At 34.9% G+C, this 22,005-nt stretch overlaps 1 protein-coding gene across 2 annotated transcripts in view; it reads right to left on the bottom strand.

The window, feature by feature from the left end:
* NUP58 (nucleoporin 58) overlaps window positions 1-22,005 on the bottom strand; it is a 38,077-nt gene that overhangs the window by 12,564 nt on the left and 3,508 nt on the right. The window contains exons 2-11 of one of the 2 annotated variants that reach the window (XM_045869209.3): window positions 20,290-20,432; window positions 18,934-18,969; window positions 16,313-16,462; window positions 15,535-15,672; window positions 12,814-12,924; window positions 7,997-8,021; window positions 6,847-6,912; window positions 6,356-6,530; window positions 2,499-2,578; window positions 365-483 (exon numbers count right to left, since the gene is read on the bottom strand). In XM_045869209.3, coding sequence (XP_045725165.1) covers window positions 365-483; window positions 2,499-2,578; window positions 6,356-6,530; window positions 6,847-6,912; window positions 7,997-8,021; window positions 12,814-12,924; window positions 15,535-15,672; window positions 16,313-16,462; window positions 18,934-18,969; window positions 20,290-20,432 — 1,043 coding nt within the window. The remainder of the gene's footprint in view (window positions 1-364; window positions 484-2,498; window positions 2,579-6,355; window positions 6,531-6,846; window positions 6,913-7,996; window positions 8,022-12,813; window positions 12,925-15,534; window positions 15,673-16,312; window positions 16,463-18,933; window positions 18,970-20,289; window positions 20,433-22,005) is intronic. The other variant, XM_045869210.3, reaches the window with a different exon arrangement.

Here is a 22,005-nt window from a genome sequence, read left to right on the forward strand (position 1 = left end):
CAATTTTTGGTACAGTTTAAAGCATAGGAGGAAAAAACTACATGAATAGTTGCACGAATAATGAGAAGACAGCACAGTGAGCACACTGAGAGCAGCGTGTCTGCATTAGTCATCGGGGGAAGGGAGGAAGCCCTGAGACTACTGTCCTGGTTAGCATAGTAAGAATTCATAATAAAGCACTTTCTACTTACAGAGAATAAAGATCTAATCAAGGCCTTAAGGAAATTTTCTTATAGCAGCTTAAGACAACTACTAGTAGTTATTCAGAATATCTATTATGTAATAACACCTTAACCTTTCTCACCAAAAAATAGTGCTATCAAAAAAAAAAAAAAAAAAAAAATCACCACAGAAAGCATGTTACCTTGAGGGGTTATATGTGAGTTATTTGCTTGAGTGGCAAGATGGTTTTCTAGTTCTTCGATCTGCTGTCTGTACTGCTGAAGCTGTACCTCAAACTGCTGAACCAAGATTCTGAAGTAGCTACACAAAAACATTTACAAAGTCAGATCAAAGTTTTAAAAATATTATTTTCCTTACACTCAAAATACCAAATAAATAAATATATGTCCCCATTTAAGTAGGCCTTGACTTAGTCTGACGACCTAATGACATAGCACAGATATTATTGAAAGAAAAACTAAATAAGTTATCAAGGTATCAAAAATAGATGCACATCCTTACTCTAATCATGAAAAATCCCAATCAAGGGATAATCTACAAAACAGCTTTATACTCTTCAAAAGAATCAGGGTCATGAAAGACAAAGACTGAATGGGAGAGAGTAAGGAGAAATAACAACTAAATGCAAAGTGAATAGGATCCTGGAATCAGAAAAGTACACTAGTACAAAACAGATCAGATCCTGGAAAATAAAAAGCACTTTAGTGGCAAAGTCAATAAAATTCAAGTAAGTTCTGTAGCTTGGTTAATAATATCGCACCTATGTTAATTTCCTATTCTTGGTGGTTAACGTTAAGGGAAGCAGGGTAAGGGATATAAGGAAATTCTTTGTACTACCATTTTTCAAATTTTCTTAAGGTCTAAAATAAGTTCAATGTAAAAAGTTTTTGTTTTTTTTTTAAAGTGCAATTGTCAGTCAGGTTTTACAAGCAAGTACTTAGGGTTCTTATATTTATAATCTAAAAACACTATAGTGTTTACAGAAAAAACATGTAATACTACTACTATTCTGATAAATTTAACTAGAGAATGCCAAAAAGATAAAAGGGACCTTGAATAGCATGCAAAGCCTGCCGAATGTTATTCTGTAAGAAATGGAGAACTATGAAAGCTTTTTGCAGTGGAAAATGACACAATGCACCATTTTAAAACCAGCTCTGATGGCAGCATGGAGAACAATACAGAGGGATAAAATACTAGAGGAAGTCCAGTGAGGAAGCACAGACCATGCTAATCTGAGTAAGATAAGAGGAGCATTACTGTCTTTGTTAATTTCCTGATTTTGATCATTGAACTGTGGCTATGTAACAGAATATTATATTTAAGGAATACACATTGAAGTACTTTAGCATAAAGGATATCATGTCTGCAAATAACTCAAACTGTTCAGGGGGGAAAATATGTATATACATATAGAGAGCAGGAAACAAAACAAATATAGTAAAAATATTAACATGTAAGGAAACTAGATAAAAGATACAATGGAATTCTTGGTTTTATTCTTGAAACTTCCCTATAAGCCTGAAATTATATCATAATAAAAAGTTAAAAGAAAAAATAAAGTGAGGGACCAGGAATCAGACGGACCTATACCACTCACAAGCTCAGGGCTTCACCTCTTCATGCCTCAGGCTCCTCATCTCTAAGAATGGAATAGTAACAGCTGTAAAGGTTTTGTGGAAAATGAGATAAAGTACGTAAAGTGCTAAGCATACCGCTTGGCATATGGTAAGCATCTGATAAATATTAGCTTATTATCTCTAGCAACAAAAAAGGATATAAAGAAAAGAAACAAGATAGAGATCACATGGCAACTACACAAATACACAACCTACATGATGAGACTGCAGGTGGATTTTTTAAATTTTAACTTATCTACATCTTAACTGCTGTTCCTGAAAACTTATTACCTATATGAATAAAACTATGCAAATAAGTAAAAGGGTTAAACTATTTCTAGAATGCCTGTTTAAGGAAGGGATGATCATAAAATTATTTTTAAATTAAAAAGTCCTTATTGATAAAAATACGTTTCTACTACCTGCAAAATTTAATATAGTGGAATAGGCCCTGTACGTAACAGGCAAATAAACTATAATTGCATAATAGTGGTTAAAAGCTCAGATCTTAGCTGTCACTTACCCTTCAATAAAATGAAGGTAAGAACTGCCTTCTTAGGGTTATTATGAGAATTAAATGGAGAAATACATGTTAAGTGCTTATTAACCCAGGTTTGCTACAGAGTAAACTAAAAATTCTTAGCCTGTGTATTGTACTGTTTTGCTTTCTTATGGTGAGAAAATCTAGTAACTTACTCAGCAGGAGCTGTGTTTTCATGTTGGAGTCCAGGTGGTGTTTTCTGGGTTCTTAAAGCTATTTCAGCATTCTTTAACTCCTAATAGATCAGGGGATTAAAGAAAAAAAACACCAGTTAAAAATACCAATTTTCTGGACTGAAACTTCAAACAATGCCACTCTTATGCTATGAGAACATGCTATGTTTAACCTGCTTTACAAGTTGCTAAAACCTCTTCCCAAAGAAGACAAAGTACACCTTTAAAAAGTTTTATGATAAATTTATAATGAGCTGCTGATCTATTTTAAGAACTATGGACTCAGGGCACCTGGGTGGCTCAGTCGGTTAAACGGCTGCCTTTGGCTCAGGTCAGGATCCCAGGGTTCTAGGATCGAGCCTCACCACAGGCTCCTTGCTCAGCAGGGAGCCTCCTTCTCTCTCTGCCTGCCAACCCCCCTGCTTGTGCTCTCTCTCTCTCTGACAAATAAATAAAATCTTAAAAAAAAAGAAAAATAACTATGGACTTCTGTAAAATTCATGAAGTTAATTCATCTACAGCAAAAAACTCTGCTATTATTTAAAAATCTTTTAATATACAAATACAGAAAATGCTATTTTAAAAAACCAAGGTGGTAGCAATAATAATGTTGAGGCTGATGCAGCAGGAGTTAACATTCTGGCAACTTACTATGTACCAAGCACTAGCTAAAGGCTTTATGTGTACATGGTCCATCCTCAATAACAACCTTATAATGTATGTGATGTCTCCCTTTATACCAATGAAGAGGGGAACTTACAAGGACACGAGGTAACTTGTCCAGACCCATGTAGCTGGGATACCTGAGACCTGCATCAAAGCAGCCCCATTTTAAAGCTTACATACCTAACCATTCTTATATTGCCTTCTACTGTTCCTCAATGCCATTTCTCTCTTTTAGCCAGTGGTTTTTCAAGACTGATACTCTGGTTCTACCCCCTTACATCCCACACTGCTATCACCTCACTGATTTTCAACCTCTATTTAAGTTCTTATTTAAAAAAAGTACCTTAACTTTATATTCCCTGCAATAACCTCTTGCATTCGTCTTACTGCCAAACTAAGTCTCTAACAGTCTCTACCTGTTCTTTCCACTTCCTTTTCATTCTTCACCTCAGTCTTCCATCCTATCCCACGTTAGGACAAATGCCCTGGAGGAATCTGGACTATTAACTCTGAACCCTGCCTACCTCTTGCCAGGCCCAGACTCATAATCAGTGCTCCTATGATACCTAACTGCTTACAGATCCTCAAACGTGCCTATTTCGTGGCTCCATGCCTCTGCTTGGTATTCTTTCTACCAGCCTGGTGAACACTCATTATGTTCAGGATTCAGCACAAAGGTATCCTACTCTGGACAGATGATAAAAGTGCCCACTTGAGTTCTTTGTGCCTCTATCATTCCTTGTACCTGGAACATGTTACCCAACTGATTTAACTCATTCTCCCTAGTATATTTTAAGTCTTTTGACCCCAAACACTTCTGTTGAAGTGCTCTGTGTATAACAGATCCTTAAAAATGCTCACTGACTGCATGTAACCTCAACAAACCATTGGCACCTGCCCTACCCAAAAAGAAGAGATTTAAATTCCTTTCTTATTTAAACTCTTGAGTTATGTAACCAAAAAATGAAGGATTTAAGAGATTTTGCTTTCATAAGATTCTGGTCAATCACAACACTGCTCCTCAGAATTGCCTGCATTTCCCAAAAAGGCTTTCTTTGAAGAAAAGGTTTAAGGGTTAAAGAAGACTAATAACTACTTCACTAAGGGAGTCAGAATATTTTCTCAACTGATAATTCACTACACTGTAGTAGAGCAATAATTCCTGAATTAGAAATAAGAATCTTAGATCAAATTTCTTTGATATCACCTAAAAAATTTTCTAAACTCGACTTAGATGACTTTTTCCTTACGGAAACTTTGACTCATCCTCTTCTTCATTTGCCACCTTTATACTCTACCCAATCTTTTATTATTTCATTTACACCACTAGTCTTTTAGTATCTTTGGGGTTGGGTCTTTATCTCTGAAAGACTATTAACAAGTCTGACATAAAAGGTATTCTATAAATATTTATGAATGGAATCATCCAGTGCTAGAGTTACAATGGATCCCATTATAGCATTCATTTCTCTTTTTCTTAACTTTGCTTCCTCTACTACTGTGCTAATGACCCTTCCCATATAATTTATATAATTTCATATATTTCACATATGAAATTTGTAATTTCATGTAATGTTTAATCGGAGTCTAAACATTCTCCACTGTCTAAAAGTGTAACTAACATTTCCTTCCTCCTAGAAAGATGATACATACATATCTGATGATGTATACAGAACGGTAAGTGGAAAAAAAACATGGGAGAATATCTTAATCATATTTAACTAAAGAGTTTGTAGGCAACCAGGAAATCTGAAAGCAGACAATAAAGGCTTTGAATTCCTTTTAAACATCATAGTTTAGAATAACTACTTTAGTAACACATTTTTATTAAAAATATCACAAAGTATTCTCTAATAGTTGACTTGAGGACACATAAGCACATACAAACTTCCAATTTTAAATCAAATAAGTCCTGGGGATTTAATGTACAGCATGGTGACTATAGTTAATAATACTGTATTGTATATTTGCAAGTTGCTAAGAGGGTAGATCATGAAAGTTCTCATCTCAAGGGGAAAAATTTTTTTAAGTATGGTGGTAGATGTTAACCAGATTTGTTGTGGTCATTTTGCAATATATACAAATATTGAATCATTACATTGCACACCTAAAACTAATATAGTTTTATATGTAAATCATATTTCAATAAAAAGGGATATATGAGCACCTTTAAAATTTTTACTTAAATTATTATCACTTTATGAAGAGCATAGCACTCTGATAAGCCCATGTTTTAAAAAGGCATATAACAGGGGCGTCTGGGTGGCACACTTATCATGAGATCAAGCCCCACATTGGGCGCCCTGCTGAGTATGGAGTCTGCTGGAGATTCTCTCCCCCTCTCCCTCTGCCCCTCCTGCTGGTAAGCGTACACCTTCTCTCTCTCGTTTGCTCTAAAATAAATAAATCTTTAAAAAGGCATATCACATAAAGTTCATTAATAGATGAGGGAAAACTCTAGGGAAAAGATTTCTAGACTGCCACAATCAGATCAAGCATATTTTATAACTGTGAAATATAAAACAAATCATCTACCATCAATCTTCCCCAACAATGTAGATAAGAACTATGTACTATATATTTTATATATATTATACCATAGAAACAAAAAACAAGTACACACGAGTGACAAAAACATGAGCCTCATTAACATTTTTAACTAAGACATAAGACTAGCAAGTCATCAGAATTATTTATAAAGCACGATATAGTTATTTTATCGCTGGCAGATTTTTAAAAACGTATTTTTCTGCCCAGCTTGTATAATATAGCAATTTAGCCAGCAGGCACTCTTAGGAAGCAAACTAGTTAAGAGTATCACCTCTAGAGTTGGATTACCAGGGTCTGAATCCAAGGTCTTCCATTTATTAACAAAGCTCTCTGCCCATTTTCTTATTTATATAGATAAGATAAGAGTGCCTACCTCATAGACCTGTCATGAAAACTAAACTGGACTAATAAATATAAACTGCTTAAAATACTGCCTCATAAATAGCAAGCACTCAATACAAACTAGTAACTACTATTATTAAAGCAGCTTAAAAGTACAGAAGCTATATGGTTTTCTTATAGTATATCTGTATCAAGTCTTATTTATAGTCTATAAAAGAATGATTTCCACTTACATAAAACAAAACAAAACCCTACAATAAAATGACTGTAATTTAGTTTACCTGAGCAGTTTCTATTTTCAACTTGTCAATATTGAGGGTGTTTCTCTGTAATCCACTGGCAGCCAGTGACAGAAGCTGCTTCAGAGCTTTAATATCTTCTTGTACTTTAAGCATGGCTTTTGAAGACATTCTACTAATTTCTTCTTGTACCTGCTTTTGTTCCTTCACAAATTTCCTAAGAAGATATATAAAACTGACTTAAAAAAATACACTTTTGGTTTCCTACAGGAAGAAAGTACATTTACAACAGGTTGGTCAGAGTCCTAGTGTTTTAAGAAGGAAATATTAAAAATTCATCTACAGTTCACATGTTTTTTTCAGAATGACAGTAAAAAAATTTTAATTCCTATTATTCTGCTTTCTCTCCGTTTATAAAAATATTAAAATTTTTACCCAAGCTAAAATGTTTAAGAGGAAGAAGAGATGTTCCCCCTAAAATTTATTCTAACATTCTTCAACATGATTTATCTAATTATATTTTACACACTTACTGGAGATTTTCAACATCCTGGCAGATGACAGGAGGTAGATTTTCATCCTTCAGTGCTTTACTATCCCTAAGAAAAATGCCACAGATGTATTAAAGCCATTGAGATTATAAAAAGCTAACAGCTGAGTTCCACTAAAGTATGTGTTAAAGCGGACGAAATATAGCAAATATTGCCCATTTATAGCTTTCATGGTTGATTTCAAATCTCTTTATAAAAAACCGTAAGTTTCCTGACCTTTAAAGTAACTTTGCCACTTCATCTGACAGGGAGATTTCTTTTCTAAAAAAACTGGCATCTATCGTTAAGTACACATAAATGCATCTGACCAAATGTTTAAGAAAAAAATTAGAAAATACAACAGATTAGATTAAATATTGAACTAAGTTCCCCTGGCTCAAAAATTCTGACTGACCTTTTATTCAGTTCAAAAATATTAAAGCATTCATTAAAGAAAGTCTACAAAACTTCTCATAATGAGATGCTCACTATATTTTAATAATTTCAATTTGTTCTTCAACAAAATAAAAACTAGGAATAGGCTAAGGGAATCATAAATACTTAATGAGGATAGGAATAGGTGAAATTTGGCATGCTGTAATGTAATTATGAGTTAAATTTCAGTCACACATCTGCTACTACTTCCTTGATATAACCCTAAGCAAACCTCAATCTCTTCCAGCTTTCTCATTTATGTAATAGGGCTAAAATATACACAAGATGTTTTGGAGGCATGAACTCGATCATTTATTTACAAATGTTTTATTTAATGTAATACAAATTAGGTGAGAAAATATAAGTAGTAGTAAAAATAGTGATCTTCAAACATATATGATGTATATGGAGGCTTTTCTCCCTCTTCATCATAAGAAAATAAATGGTACTGGTATAGTAATTTACATATAAAAGGTATATATATGTAAAATTGAGCATAAAGCATTCTAGAAAGAATTGGTTATAAATTTTCCTAATAATTAAAAATGAAAGATTTGACCTTCCAAAATCTTTGCATATGTTTATTATTTTATTTTAGACAAAAACTGATTCAAAGAATTTTTCTTCTAAATGCCTATATGGTTTCATTTACTTCCAACGATACCACTTGCCTATAAATTAACAAGTAAAATTCTTCAATTAAAAATTGCAAACTTACTCTGGTCTTGTTCCTGTTTTATCACCTAGAAAATTCAAGAAGCTTCATGTAAGAACAGGTCATTTAACAATGTATTCCAAATTCAAGTTTTAATTTAACACAAACTAGGGTATAAATAGAAACTGCTAAGCATTTTTTAGACTGCCTCTTATACATCATGTGAGGTCATGAGTTGTCATAAACTCCAAACAATACATGTTATGGAGACATGTTTGTGTACATATAAACAGACAGTTATGTAGCTGATTTGTATCTATTTCTTTAAGGGCAAGAATCTTCCTCTTTCAACTATCTTCCATGAAAAAGATTCTTGCTTAGTGCAGTTTAACTCCTGAGAGTTTTACTTGATGCTTTCTTAGGTACTAGCAGTTTAGAATACTAAAATATGTCAGATTACCTGGACGTCTCTAAATATTTCACAAAAGCAGCAATTTTTTTTAAAGATGAAGTTATTAATGTGTGCAGATATATCAACTACTTTCTCACTAACACCTATTTAGTGGTTATCATTAACAGTATATGTCTAAAAGTAGAAAAGAAAAATTTTCCGTCAGCAAAATGCAGTGACTCCCTTTCTCCTTTTCCAAAATTTATTTCACACTACAAAATAAGACCTGCTTAATTAAGAAAATACAGGAACACACAAAACTTCATCCCACCAGAGAACCTTAATGGTTCCTCTTATAACCTATTTCTGCACTTATACACACATTTTTAAAAGCAATCAAGATGATTATAAGTTATGCTAACATATTTTCTCAGCATGTTGTAATTAAGTCTTTTCCAAGTCACGTAACATGATTTTAAATGACCACAGAATACTGATGACATAGCTGTATCAGAACCTTTATGTCCAACCCTCTTCTTAACGTATGAGCATTCACTATATAAACAATGCTGCTATAGTCAATGTCTTCATCTCCAAATACTTGTGCATGACTTTATTTGTATTCCAAAAAAAGAGGAATTTATAGGTCAAAGATTACATCAGGGAACGCCTCTGACATCAAACTGATCCTTCAAAACAATTGTTCCACTTTATCTTCCCACCTACTATGAATAAGAGTACTTTTTCTACCACACCCTCAACAACAATGAACATTTTTTTAAAACAATCACTGCCAGTATATAGGTGAAAAATGCCACTTCATTATAATCTAAATTCATATTTCTGACAGTACTAAGTAAAACATTTCAAATGTTAATTAGACAAGTACATTTCTCCTTTAGTGAATGGCCTATTCAGGCTATTTGTACATCTTTGAGGTATGTTTCTCACTGACTTCTAAGAGCTATTTCAACATTATGCATATTAATTCTTTGTCTCATATATATATTTCATGTGTCTATTTCTAAAATCAGACCCTAATTTTAAGACACATCTCAATTTCAGAGGTTAAAATGTGAAAAAATAAGCATCTAGAAATCAAGTATTTTTCTTCCAATTTGTCATTTACCTTTTGCCTTTCTCCATGGGGTTTCTTTTGTTTACCTCTTTAATCTAACTATAATTATTTTTCCATATTTTGTATTTCACTGATTCTAAGATCTTTCTCTTTCATAGTTTAACATTTCTGAAATTGGTACCCATGTTCTACAGATGGGGGTCTTTGATTGGATGAGACACAGTAATATAAAGTAGGAATTTAATTTTTTTTCCAAATAGTTCAACTTTTTTATTCATTAATGTACTATTTTGCTCTTTCCTTGATATTCCATTTTTATTATATTCACAGAAGTTTATACAGACAGACCTGTGTACATAAAACTTAGGCCTGTTTTTAGTCTACTGTGGGCCCTGACTAGTCTCTCTAGCTTTGCATCTGTAATACCTGTGGACTGCTATAAAAGCTCCCTAATAGCACTCTGTAACTGTTCTTGCCCTCCTGCACATTATCTTCCACATGGCTGCCAGAATGCTCTTCTTCAAAAATGTATCTCAGAGCACCTGGGCGGCTCAGATGGTTAAGCGTCTGCCTTCGGCTCAGGTCGTGATCCCGGGGTCCTGGGATCAAGTCCTGCGTCGGGCTCCCTGCTCAGTGGGGAGCCTGTTTCTCCCTCTGCTTCTGCCACTCTGTCTCTGACTCTCATGAATAAATAAGTAAATAAATAATCTTAAAAAAATAAATAAATAAAAACGTATCTCATGTCACATTATCCACATCAAAACCCTAGCAGGTCTCAACTGTCCTCCATGTAATTACAAAACTCCTTAAAGTGGCACACACGGCCCTTCCCTTTATGACGTCTGGAATCTGATCTTTCCGTGCTGTAGCTCACTGGTCTTCCAGCAGTTCTTCAAAAGAGTAAAGATCATCCTCATCTCTAGATCTTGCTCTATGCTACCCCCACTTACAGAACATTGTTTCCTACCACTCTTCATCTATTAAACCCAATACTGTAGGTCCAGGCTAACTGATATAGCTACTAGAGAAACAGAAATCCTTCACATTAAAAAAAGAATCCCTTGACATGTATAGCAGGTTAAATGGAACTGATGTGGTACATCAGGTCATGTATATTTATTCTACATATTCCTTTTGTTCAACTCTAAGGTATAACATGAGAGGAAGACAATGGGGGAAGGCGGGGGGGAAAAGTAGGGGAGATTAACTCCTTATATTTCTCTTACTCCTTTGCCTCAATCAGCTCTTTCACATAGAACCTAAAAGCAATTACAATAAAAAGAGAAACAGTTTCATAATTAAAATCAAAGTAGTTGGAGGGTACCAAACTGCTCCAGCTGAGTAAAAAAATAAGCTGCTAAAACATCTAAGATAATTTTTCTAATTTTGAAGTTGCTACAAATAAAACTAAGTAAAAACAAGAGATAGACCCCTATGTTTAAAATTCAGTCAATTTTCATTCAAATAAAAATAATCCCAAATTTTCTAAGTTTAAAAGGATTTTAGGATAGCCAACTTTTAAAACAGTACTTCACCCTAGAATAGTATCTCTATATAATAAAAACCATGTCCAAACCAAAAAATTCTTACAGAGATATATGGACACGGCATATTTTACATCTTCATCTATTACCTCATTCTAAGTTCTTCAGAGGGGTTCAATGCAATATGCATATATATACCCTACTGAAACATGCTTTCTCCAGAGGCATAAGAGACATTGCAAGGCAAAACAAAAACTCATGCACAGGAACAACAAAACTAAAACACTTCTTTTTTTTTTTTTTTTTAAGATTTTATTTGCCAGAGAGAAAGAGCACAAGCAGGGGGAGTGGCAGAGAGAGAAGAAGCAGGCTCCCTGCTTGTGGGACTCGATTCCAGGATACTGGGATCATGACCTGAGCTAAGGGCAGACACTTAACTGACTGAGGCACCCAGGCGTCCCTAAAACACTTTTCAAAATGAATCTAGACTGGCAATTTTTAAAAAGAATATTCAGCATGGCAAGAACACAGCGAGAAGGGCATTTTCATACTGGCTGGTGGGAAATAGATTGGTAAAACCTTTCTGAAAAGTGATTTCACAATATATACCAAGGGTCTCCAAAACTGTCCCTTTCTTTAAGCCAATGATTCAGTTTCTAGGTATTTGTCCTGAAAAAATAACCAAAAATATGAATGAAAACTTATAATAAAAGCAAACACCTAGACAGCATCTACTATGTGCCTGGCTCTGCTGAAGTCTTATAAATAGTAATCCTCAGACCAACACTGTCAAGTAGGTACTATTATTTTCCCCCACTTTACATAAAGAAACTAACGCACAGAGGGATAAATAACTTGAATAAGGTCACAGAGCTTGTAAATAGCTGGAGGGATTTGAAACCAGATGATTTCAGCTCAAGTCTATACCCTTAAACTACAATACTATTTTGCCTCTTTCTTTTTTTCTTTTTTTTTTTTTTTATTCATGAGAGACAGAGCGAGAGAGAAAGGCAGAGGGAGAAGCAGGCTCCCAAGGAGCAGGGAGCCCGATGCGGGACTCGCTCCCAGGACCCTGAGATTATGACCTGAGCCGAAGGCAGACGCTCAACCATCTGAGCCACCCAGGCGCCCTATTTTGCCTCTTTCTATAAGGATGCTCAATATGTTGAGCTTCTACTTCCTAGAATAAATGAACTGAAAACAAACACTAACAATAGAATAATGGTTGATTAATGATATATCAATTCATAATGCTGATATTAAGCAACAGTAGAATACCCCTAAAAGAATTACTGAACTGACAAATACTTGTGATATAATACACGAGAAAGAACAGATTACAAAGCAATACAGTTGACCTTTGAACAATGCAGGGATTAGGGGTCCCAACCCCCCAGGCAGTTGAAAATCCGTGCATAATTTTTGATTCCCCAAAATCTTTACTAATAGCTTACTGCTGACCAGAAATTGTACTGACAACATAAAGTCAATTAACACACACTTGGTATATGTACTATATACTGCATTCTTACAATAAAATAAGATAGAGAAAAGAAAATGTTTTAGGAAAATCATAAGGAAAACACATTTATAGTACTCCACTGTTATTTATTGGAAAAAATCCACATATAAGTGGACCTAAACAGTTCAAAGCATGTTGTTCAAGGGTCAACTTGTATACCCTATATGTGTGCATGATCCCAACTTAAGAATATATATTAATACACACATTAAGATAGCTACATAAGACATAAGCACATACAAAACTGTTTTTTACAAAAATAAAATCTTAAACATACAATACACACAAAATTTGTGAAATATAAAGCAAACAAATTTAAAAGTAAAAACTTTACTACTGAATATATAACTAAAAATCTTCCTGACATAGGAATTTAAGTTACTGTTAGAATATAACATTACTTACTCTTTTTATCTGATGAGCTACTAAAATCTATACCACCAAGACCTTCATTGCCTGCAGTTGAAGTAGCTGCTGTGGTTCCCAAAGTCAAGCCTAAAGCATTCTGTCCAAGTCCTACAAATAAGCCAAATATAATTTACAAAGTTCACTGAAAGTCTTTATAATGATTTTCCCTTAATGACCAAAGCTCTTAAATGCTTTTAAGTTGGATCCCGTTTTTCTTCATACTTAAGTAAATAACAAGGAATAAGTCTGGAGTGAGGCAATGGTATATGTAGTTTGGATGATGTAATTTTAACTTCTTTACTTTTTAGGTCATTTCTTAAAGCGTAGTTGACACACAATGTCACCACACAATGTCACATTAGTGTACAACAGTGATTTGACAAGTCTACACATTATGCTATGTTCACAAGTGTCACTACCCCATCTGTCACCATACAACCTTATTATAATAACATTGATTATATTACCTAGGCTATACCTTTCATCCCAGTGACCTACTCATTCCATAACTGGAAGCCTGTACCACCCCCTTCCCCTTCACCCATTTTGCCTACCCTTTCTGGCAACCATCAGTTCTCTGTATTTATGGGTCTATCAATTTTTCTTTACTAAAAACATCAGAGCGTATCTGTTAATTCAATAAATGTGAACATACTACTTATTGTTTTTTTTTAAACCCTCCTAAAAAAGCAGTTTTAGTTTGTGTATTTTCAGGTGAATACTTCTTGTCTTCCAGTCATGCTTTGGAATTGTATACTTTTAAAATAATCTAATATTGGATGTGTTAATTAACTTGATGGGAATTTACATTGTGCATGTATATATGAAATCATCATGCTCTACACTTTAAGTATCTTACAATTTTACTTCTCAATTATATCTCAATTAAGCTGGTGACAGATAAATAAATAAATAAAATAATCTACTAATGATTTATAAGATTTCAATATAACATAAAGCAAATAGTTTTACTATTAATGAAATTTAAAGAATTGAGAGTTGGAAGCCTTACAGTTCAAACATCATCAAAATTTTATACTCCTACGTTTTCTTAACAAAACTTTAATGAAAGAAGTAGACTTCATTTATTTAAATTCTACCTCACTGACAAAAGGAACTTAAGGGACTAAACTACAGTTACTCCTAAGTCATTAATGTATGCTTGTGAATCACGTAGCAAAATTTTAAAAAGACGTGCATTGGTAAATCATCTAAGTCCATGCATTCCCAAGCTGACACAACTGTGGTTCTTTTTGGACAGACGCTATTTACTTTAGAAACAGAGGAAACAGTAGGATGTACTGGATAAGAGCATGGGGTAACTGAAAACCGGATTTAAATACTGACAATGTGCGACAAAAAATATAGCTAAATAAAGGTCCATTTTTTAAAAAAAATCAGTGGCATCTTTAGGTTAGCATAACCATAAATCAGGCACTGACGTGTGTCTAGAGCCTAGCAAAAATTAGAACAGGCCTAAAAACTCATTAGCGAGACACAAAAACAATCCTCCACCTCCCCTTTCTGCTATTTTTGTGTTTTGCTCTCATAGGAATTTTTGGGAGAGATGTTTAAATACTTATCCTGCAAAGAATGTATGTTATAGTCATCCAGTGATTTGGTTATTAGGAGACATTTTGAATACCCACAAGGTTAGACAATAGTGACAAAGATAAGTATTTGAAAGATCAACGCAAACTTAAATGCTACAAATTTTTACAGATGATCTTCACCATCTCCTTTTTTCCCCTCCCACTGACCAAGAGTTTCTTCATTAAATTTAGTATCTGAATAAAGTACATGAAAGAACTGTTTAATAGAAAACACCAGGTCATACTCCTTCATCTTTCCCACACAACCAAATATTAGACACCTATAGGTGTTCAGTAAAACTTCTGAAATTAAATAGCCATTATAAACGAACATACGTATTATTGGAAATTCTGTGATTTCAACATGTTTCAATGTTGAAAAACATGTTTTTCCTAACTCATAAATTGTTAAAGAGAAATTCTTGATGTGATATTGCTATTTGAGATAATCATACAATGTTTTCAAGTCAGAGGAAAGCTTTTCTCACTCTTACATTTTATTACATTATATATAGTATCATGTTTCCTCTATTATTCATTCCCAATATTCAAAACATCCATAGAATCCTTAACATGAGGCTAATATCAAAATAAGCATGTAATGAAAAATCAATCCAAGATAAAAATATTAAGTATTCTCTGCCAAGTGAATTGGTACTTTAGTATTTTGCCTGACTATAATAAATTTAATACTTGTGTTCTAAAATGTTGTCTTCAAAGCATGCCAACCCTTTCCTGATGTCTGTAATGGAAAGCCATGCTTAAAACCAGGGCTTAAAAGGTCAAGTTGTTTTACAATTAACTTAGATACTAAATGATCCAAAACTATGCAACTGGCATTTATTAAAAAGATAAGTTTCTCTAGAATAGTTTACAGGCTCCTTAAACAGGCCCTTCTTTGCTTCTTTATCTAGTCAGTCGATATTGAGAAACAGAAAAATTTATTTCTACAATATGGCTAAGATGTCCAATTATGTATGAAAAACAGTATTTTATAATTCAGTTTTCATACTAAACAAAAAACATACAGGTTAAAGAGACAAAGTGGTCTGTTCAAAAGGTCAAAATATAAAGTAAATTTAAATATAAATATTTACTCTTTTGGAAAATGAGTATCATCAATTACCTGATGTCGCTGTATTTGAACTCTGGAAAAGCGACCCTCCCAAACCAGCTAAGGCTCCCCCTAAGGAAAGGCTTGTTGATGCAGTGGTAGTTGTGGCTGTTGTTCCACCCAAATTATTTAGGGTAAATCCTGTAGATGCTATAAAAAGTGAAATCGTAAGGCTTCACAAGGAAACATTTCTAAGAACACCAGAGAAAATGCAAAACATTTCCAAACAAAACAAAAAAAAAAACAACAACAAAAAAACCCCCCTCATGTCCATGATAAAATTCGCTCTTAGGAAAAATTACTCACTAAAGATAAAATTATATATACTTAAGAATAAAGACAAATAGTACCTTAAAGCAAAAGCTAGTGACAGAAATAAGAGTTTTGGGTAATACTAGAATGGTATCAGGTAACTGATTCCAGACAGTAATAAAGAGTTTTCAACCCAGGACACCAACTTCGCCTTCAAAAGCCAGGCAAGGTTTAGGCAAACTCTTTATCCTTCCTTGTCACCAAAATGCTCCTTGGATATTAATAGTTTTACATTTTACCTCTCACCCTGTCCCTGCTTTGCTCTGTAAATAGAGACCAGCTTCCAGGATGGCCCCTGCTGCTTTAAAGCCCAATGATGACCTTCACAAATCAGCAATTTTATAGGTCAAAACTGCTGTGATTAAAATAAAAACTTTCCAAAACTGAAGTTATCTAATAAAGGTGGATACCTATATTCACTAGCCAAAAACAAAATAAAATTCAACCATAAAACGTGACTTTTTCCATTCTGCCTCACCTGCTGGAGTTGATGTCAGAGCAGACGAAAGAGTAAGACCACTAGCTGAGGTAGAAGTAATAGGGAGAGCAAATGGTGTGGCAGATGCGGCAGGTTTAGTGAATCCTAAACTGAAACCTGTTGTAGACGTAGATGTAGTAGCTGGCGTTCCTGTGTCAAACAAACAAACAAATCCTATTTTACCATAACTGTGTATGTATTATACCAGTTTCAGTCAGGATCCCTAAAAGTTTGTGATCCTACTTTTGTAGATAGAAAGATATTTGGATATATATGAAAAAGGAAAATATAGAAGTTGGAACCAAATCATGGTGAATACTTAAAAGAGGACCCTATGATTTAAAAAAAGCAAAAGAAAGTCCAATCAACGTGGTAATATTGAAATCCAAGTTCAGTTCTATCCCTGGATTTACCTAAAACAACATTTATCCTTCCTTTTCTTTATACTCAGCAGAAAAACATCCCTCCCCTCCAAGGCTATTTAAACCACCATTCTCTACTGCTTCCATTTCCTTCTGTGTTTCTGTCAGCTCCTGCTACGCCTTTCAATCTGCTTTTGTCCATCTCCTTCCTCTGTTCACTTCTTAAATGATACTGCCTATGGCTCCAGACCTGCTTCCATACTTCCCAACTGCAGAATTTCCACTAGGGGAATATGGGTCTAAATCTACACCTACCGGAGTCTCCCCTGGTTAGTTCCACCTGGATGTCCCTTCCCTTTGCACCTCGTCTCCCTACACAAAAACGTTCCTAAATCCCCTGCCATGGTCCACTTGGTTGCTCAAGCCAGAAACCATATTCACCCCTGACATTCCTTCTCTCTCCTGCATTCTATTAGTCACAAATCCTATTGATTCTACTGCAGAAATATCCCTGGATTACAAGCAACCTCAAAACCCTTAGCTCAGGTCATCTCCCTCTCAAGGACAATTACAATAACCTCTTAATTTGTTTCTGTGCTATCAGTCCTTCTAAACTTTAATCTATTCTTCGAATTACTTCAGTTACTTTAAAAATGAGAGAACACCACCAAAAAATAATACCCCGGTGATTCTCCCTGACTGAAGGCTCCCATTAGCTCTACACTATCTCTACAAAGGCGTGGCACCCACATGCTCCTCACACCCCCTCTCCCTACCATTCCCACTTCTGAATCCTAAACTCCAAGAACCAAGTACTTTTCCTATTTCCCTGGATCCCTTTATGATTGGGCCTTTCCACTCCTCCATCAGGAATGATGTTTTCTGCCACCCCAAATAAACTCCTACTCTTATCTTCCTCTGTTTTCCTTGGTGCCTTTCATACATCTGTTAGAGCATTTACCAGATCACACAAGAACATATTACTACACCTGCCAGTCACCTTCACCTCATAACCCACTGAATGCCTTGCTCATGCACTCAGCAGCTGACATCATCAGTACCATCCTCCCCACCAGTACCATCACCACACCAACAGCTAATACTAAATGTTCAAAGCATCATGTATACCTAAGGCCACAGAGTTAGGAAGTAATAGCTGCTCAAAAATATTAAATAAAGAAATACATAACGACCTGCATTTTGGCTTCTCCTCAAGGCACTGAGAGAAGCAGCTGCCAGAAATTAAACTTTTGGATTGCCCTTACCACAACCAGAAATTCCTGCCAGAGTACAGTGCTTTGAAATCCTATATGGGTTCTCCAATCTCAGAAAATAAGAGAATCCACTGCTTGCCCTTGAAGCCAATCCTGTCCAAAACTCTGGTAGTAAACAGATGTGTTACACCTTCTGCTGGTAACAGGTGAGTAGCATCCAAATGAAGAAAGTCCACCAATCTTTAGTTTATTTAAACTTTTTATTTAATGTCAGTTAAATTAATAAATCTAACTTTTATTGAGTTTCCTCACTGTCCTCTCATTCATTCATTTCCTTTGACATTATTAACTGCCATCCTACTTCACTCACATTCCCTTTGGCATATCATTACAGAGAACTATGATGTTTTTGAGCTGGAAGGGAATCCAAAAACGTTTTAGTCCAATACACCCCTTTTATAAGTAACTAAAAGCTGCCAGATACTCTATGACCACCTAAGACCTCACAATGATTTGGAGGTACAAGCAGGGTTTAATTCCAAGACTTCTGGCCTATAGTTTGTTGATTTTTTTCACTAAAAGGATTCAAATGACTACAAAATTCAGTGTGAAATAAATCTCCACAGAAAAACCATATCTGTTTTTGTTTTTTTTTAAGATTTTATTTATTTATTTGACAGAGAGAGACACAGTGAGAAAGGGAACACAAGCAGGGGGAGAGGGAGAAGCAGGCTCTCTGCTGAGCAGGGAGCCCGATGTGGGGCTCGATCCCAGGACCCTGGGACCATGACCTGAGCCGAAGGCAGACGCTTAATGACTGAGCCACCCAGGAGCCCCCATATCTGTATTTAAGGGTTTTTTCCTGAATTAAAAAGTCATTGACTTTTTTAAAAACTCCAATACTGAAAGGTTCTGTGATGAGTCAGTGTCTGTGATCTATATTAGGTTCCTTACATGCTTCCTTCTATACCCCAGCTCTGTGAGATATTAAGAAAGAGAAGAGTAGAAAACCACAGATCTGGGATCTTTCCTCAAAAATTCTTACCCAGAGTTAATCCTGTAGTTATAGTTGTTGCTATTCCTGAGGACAAAAAGAGAAATAAAATTCAATCATCAATGGAAGATGACATTTTTTGGAGTTTATCACAAGGGCAAGACTTGGGAGTCATCCTGAGGGTGTGATACTACAACAACCAGTATTTTCTACCATAACCACTAAAACAAACATTCTTCCTATAGCACTGGTTTTCATATTACAGGCTGTATATAATTTGATATATTAGGGAATAAGATTTATAAATGCAAACAACTAATGCTTATAACAACACTAGGCAAGAAGTAAAAAATCTACTCCAAGCAAACACTGGCACACAGTGTTGTCTCAAGAAGCTCACTGGCTGCTCTCATATTTACTCCTACAGTTCTTACATTTTCTATGTATTGCTGTGAAAAGTTGCAGTCAAAGCTGGAAGGTCAATGCAAAAAGTGGTAACAGACTAAGAGTCCCTGAGGGTGGAGAATAAAGAGTAAATAAAGAAGTAAACTTTTTAAACAGCAGCACCAGTGAAACATATTTTTAACTTAATAATAACCAAATGTCTGTAAGTATTAAAAAACAAACAGCTTTTTATTATAGAAATGTCTACCAGAAACCTTGACCTCTTGCCCTTTTCCCATCAAAACAACTGTTTTAATAATACAAAAACTTAAAACATCTCTTAGGAAGGTAAATGATAATGTTATAGTAAGATAGGATGCTGACTGTCCCACATATGTGGCTAAATTAATTAATGTCCAAATTGGTAAACCTGGCTTATCTTCACTAAGGTTAAACACTGCATTATATAATCTAATATAAAAATTAAATTAATTCATTATATTTAAAGAGATGTGTATCTTCTTTGTGTCAAGTATATTTTTAAAAAGTTATTTAAAAAAAGAGATCTTATTTCTTTAAATGTGTTTTCCTTCCCTTTTTTTAAGATTTATTTTTGAAAGACAGCTCGAGTGTGGGAGGGGGAGGGGTGCGACAGGGGGATAGGGAAAAGAGAGAATCTCAAGCAGACTCCCTGAGGAGCCTGAGGCCCAAAGAGGGGTTCATTCTGCAAACCATGAGATCATGACCTGAGAGGAAATCAAGAGCTGGACCCTTAACCAACTGAGCCACCTACCCAGGCACCCGGAAATGTGTGTTTTCCTTTACACTAAAATACATCATAACCAATGTTGGGCCTATCACTGGCCTTTAATTCCACATCCCTATATATTTTTTTCATCTTAGTATTTACCATTTTTTAGGTCTGTCACCAAAGACAATCCCTATGAAGGGAACAGATATAGAACAGAACTTGAAAAAGAATATCCCATACCTACTCCCTGAAAATGTGACAATCCTCCTTACCTGTATTTGTTCCTCCTAGAGTGAACCCAGTGGTAGGTTTCGATCCAAAGAGCCCGGTGCCAAAACCACCTGAAGGAGCAGATGTAGTTGCAGGAGTTGCAGTGCTTCCAAGAGTTCCAAAATTGAGCCCCACAGAAGGGTTGCTTGTTTATAAAAAAACACAAAACAAAGTCTACTAGAACCAGTATTTCCTTAAGAAAAATAAAAATTAACTCTTCAAGGTTAAGTACTTTCTTTCATTTAACGTATTCAATATATCACCATAGGATACAAAAGGAACTATTTTTAACAAACCAAATTCAAGTATTTTCCTGTTCTCTTTAAAAAAAAAGTCACATACAAAAGATTTCAGATCCCAAGTATCACATATTCTACTTTTATAAGTTTTATTGAAAGCTAGCATATTTTTAAATGGCCATAGAGAAATCCTATGAATGTGGATCATTTTCCTCTTGAATGACTCATGTATAGTTCACACTTCTAAATACATTTGTTCTTCCCCAACTACTAATAACATAAAGAAAAATAAAACATGCTCAGAAATAGAAAAGTTATTCTAAGTTGTCTTCACCACCTCTCTGTTGCTATATCACCATATTTATGGAGTTGGGCAGGGAGTGGGGGATGCAGTTAGTTTTCTTGCCACCAAAACAGCAATAAGAACTGGGGTCGGTGTGGGAAGGGGAAAAGGACTAAACATAACCTGGCAAGAGTAAAATACAAAGCAAAACTACTCTCTATCCAGATTATGTGTTCGTTCATCAGCAGAAATCCTCTTCAGAGTTCTTGAAAGCTTAAAAAGAACAGCTGATAATAACAAGGGATGTGAACAAAGTTCACAAATTTCAACTGTTTTCTTATCAAAACTCAGGGGCTCATATTTGCTATCTATAGGTGGGAGAGCAAATTATAAAAATAAACAAAAAATCTTTCAACTTGACACTCCAAAAATTGTGTAGGAGAGTTAAGAGAGATTATAACACATAACATAATGGGAGCTCCCATTCATCCTATATAGGTATCTTTATTCCATCTGCCTGCCCTTCCATACAGACACAATCACCATAAAAGTCAAGGTCAGTTTTAAAAAGCTTAAAAGTCTGGGACATTTCAATTTAAGGAGGCAACAGTGTTATGGCTGGGTTCTAGTACCAGCTCCCCAATGTCCTGGGACTTGTGTGACGTAACTTAGCCTTTTTGATCCTCTATTTCCTCATATGCAAAATGGGAATAACAGTGCCCACTTAACAGATTTTTTGCAAAAGATTAAGAGATTGTGCATGGTGAATTAACTTCACTTAATAAATGTTGTTACTACTGTCATCAGTAGGAACTTAATAAATTCAACTAAACACATTATATACAAGGTATTATGCCAGCCCATCACCATGAGGGGAATAGAACCTGAAATCAGACATCAACACTGAGTACGGGGGAAAAAGGGGAGTGCACCCTATGTCTTAGGTTATCACTGATTTTAAAATGATCTCTAGGAGCATAGGTGTGTGAAGTACAGAGGGTTGGCAGCACAGGGTTGCAAGGTCTCACCAACAAAGCACAAATCTTTAAACACTTAATCAACTGAAATAAAAAGGTATTTTAATAAACATTATTGGCAAATTTTGAAGACCTCAAATTAAGAAAATGGTTATTATGCTCTCCTCCCTCCCAAATAATTCAGTGATCCCATTTGGTTTTACTGCTATTCCATTAATA

The sequence above is a fragment of the Mirounga angustirostris genome, unplaced genomic scaffold (assembly GCF_029215605.1).
Source record: "Mirounga angustirostris isolate CCGP_5_RB_7025 unplaced genomic scaffold, mMirAng1.0.hap1 SCAF_3, whole genome shotgun sequence".
In the NCBI taxonomy this organism is placed as follows: Eukaryota; Metazoa; Chordata; class Mammalia; order Carnivora; family Phocidae; genus Mirounga; species Mirounga angustirostris.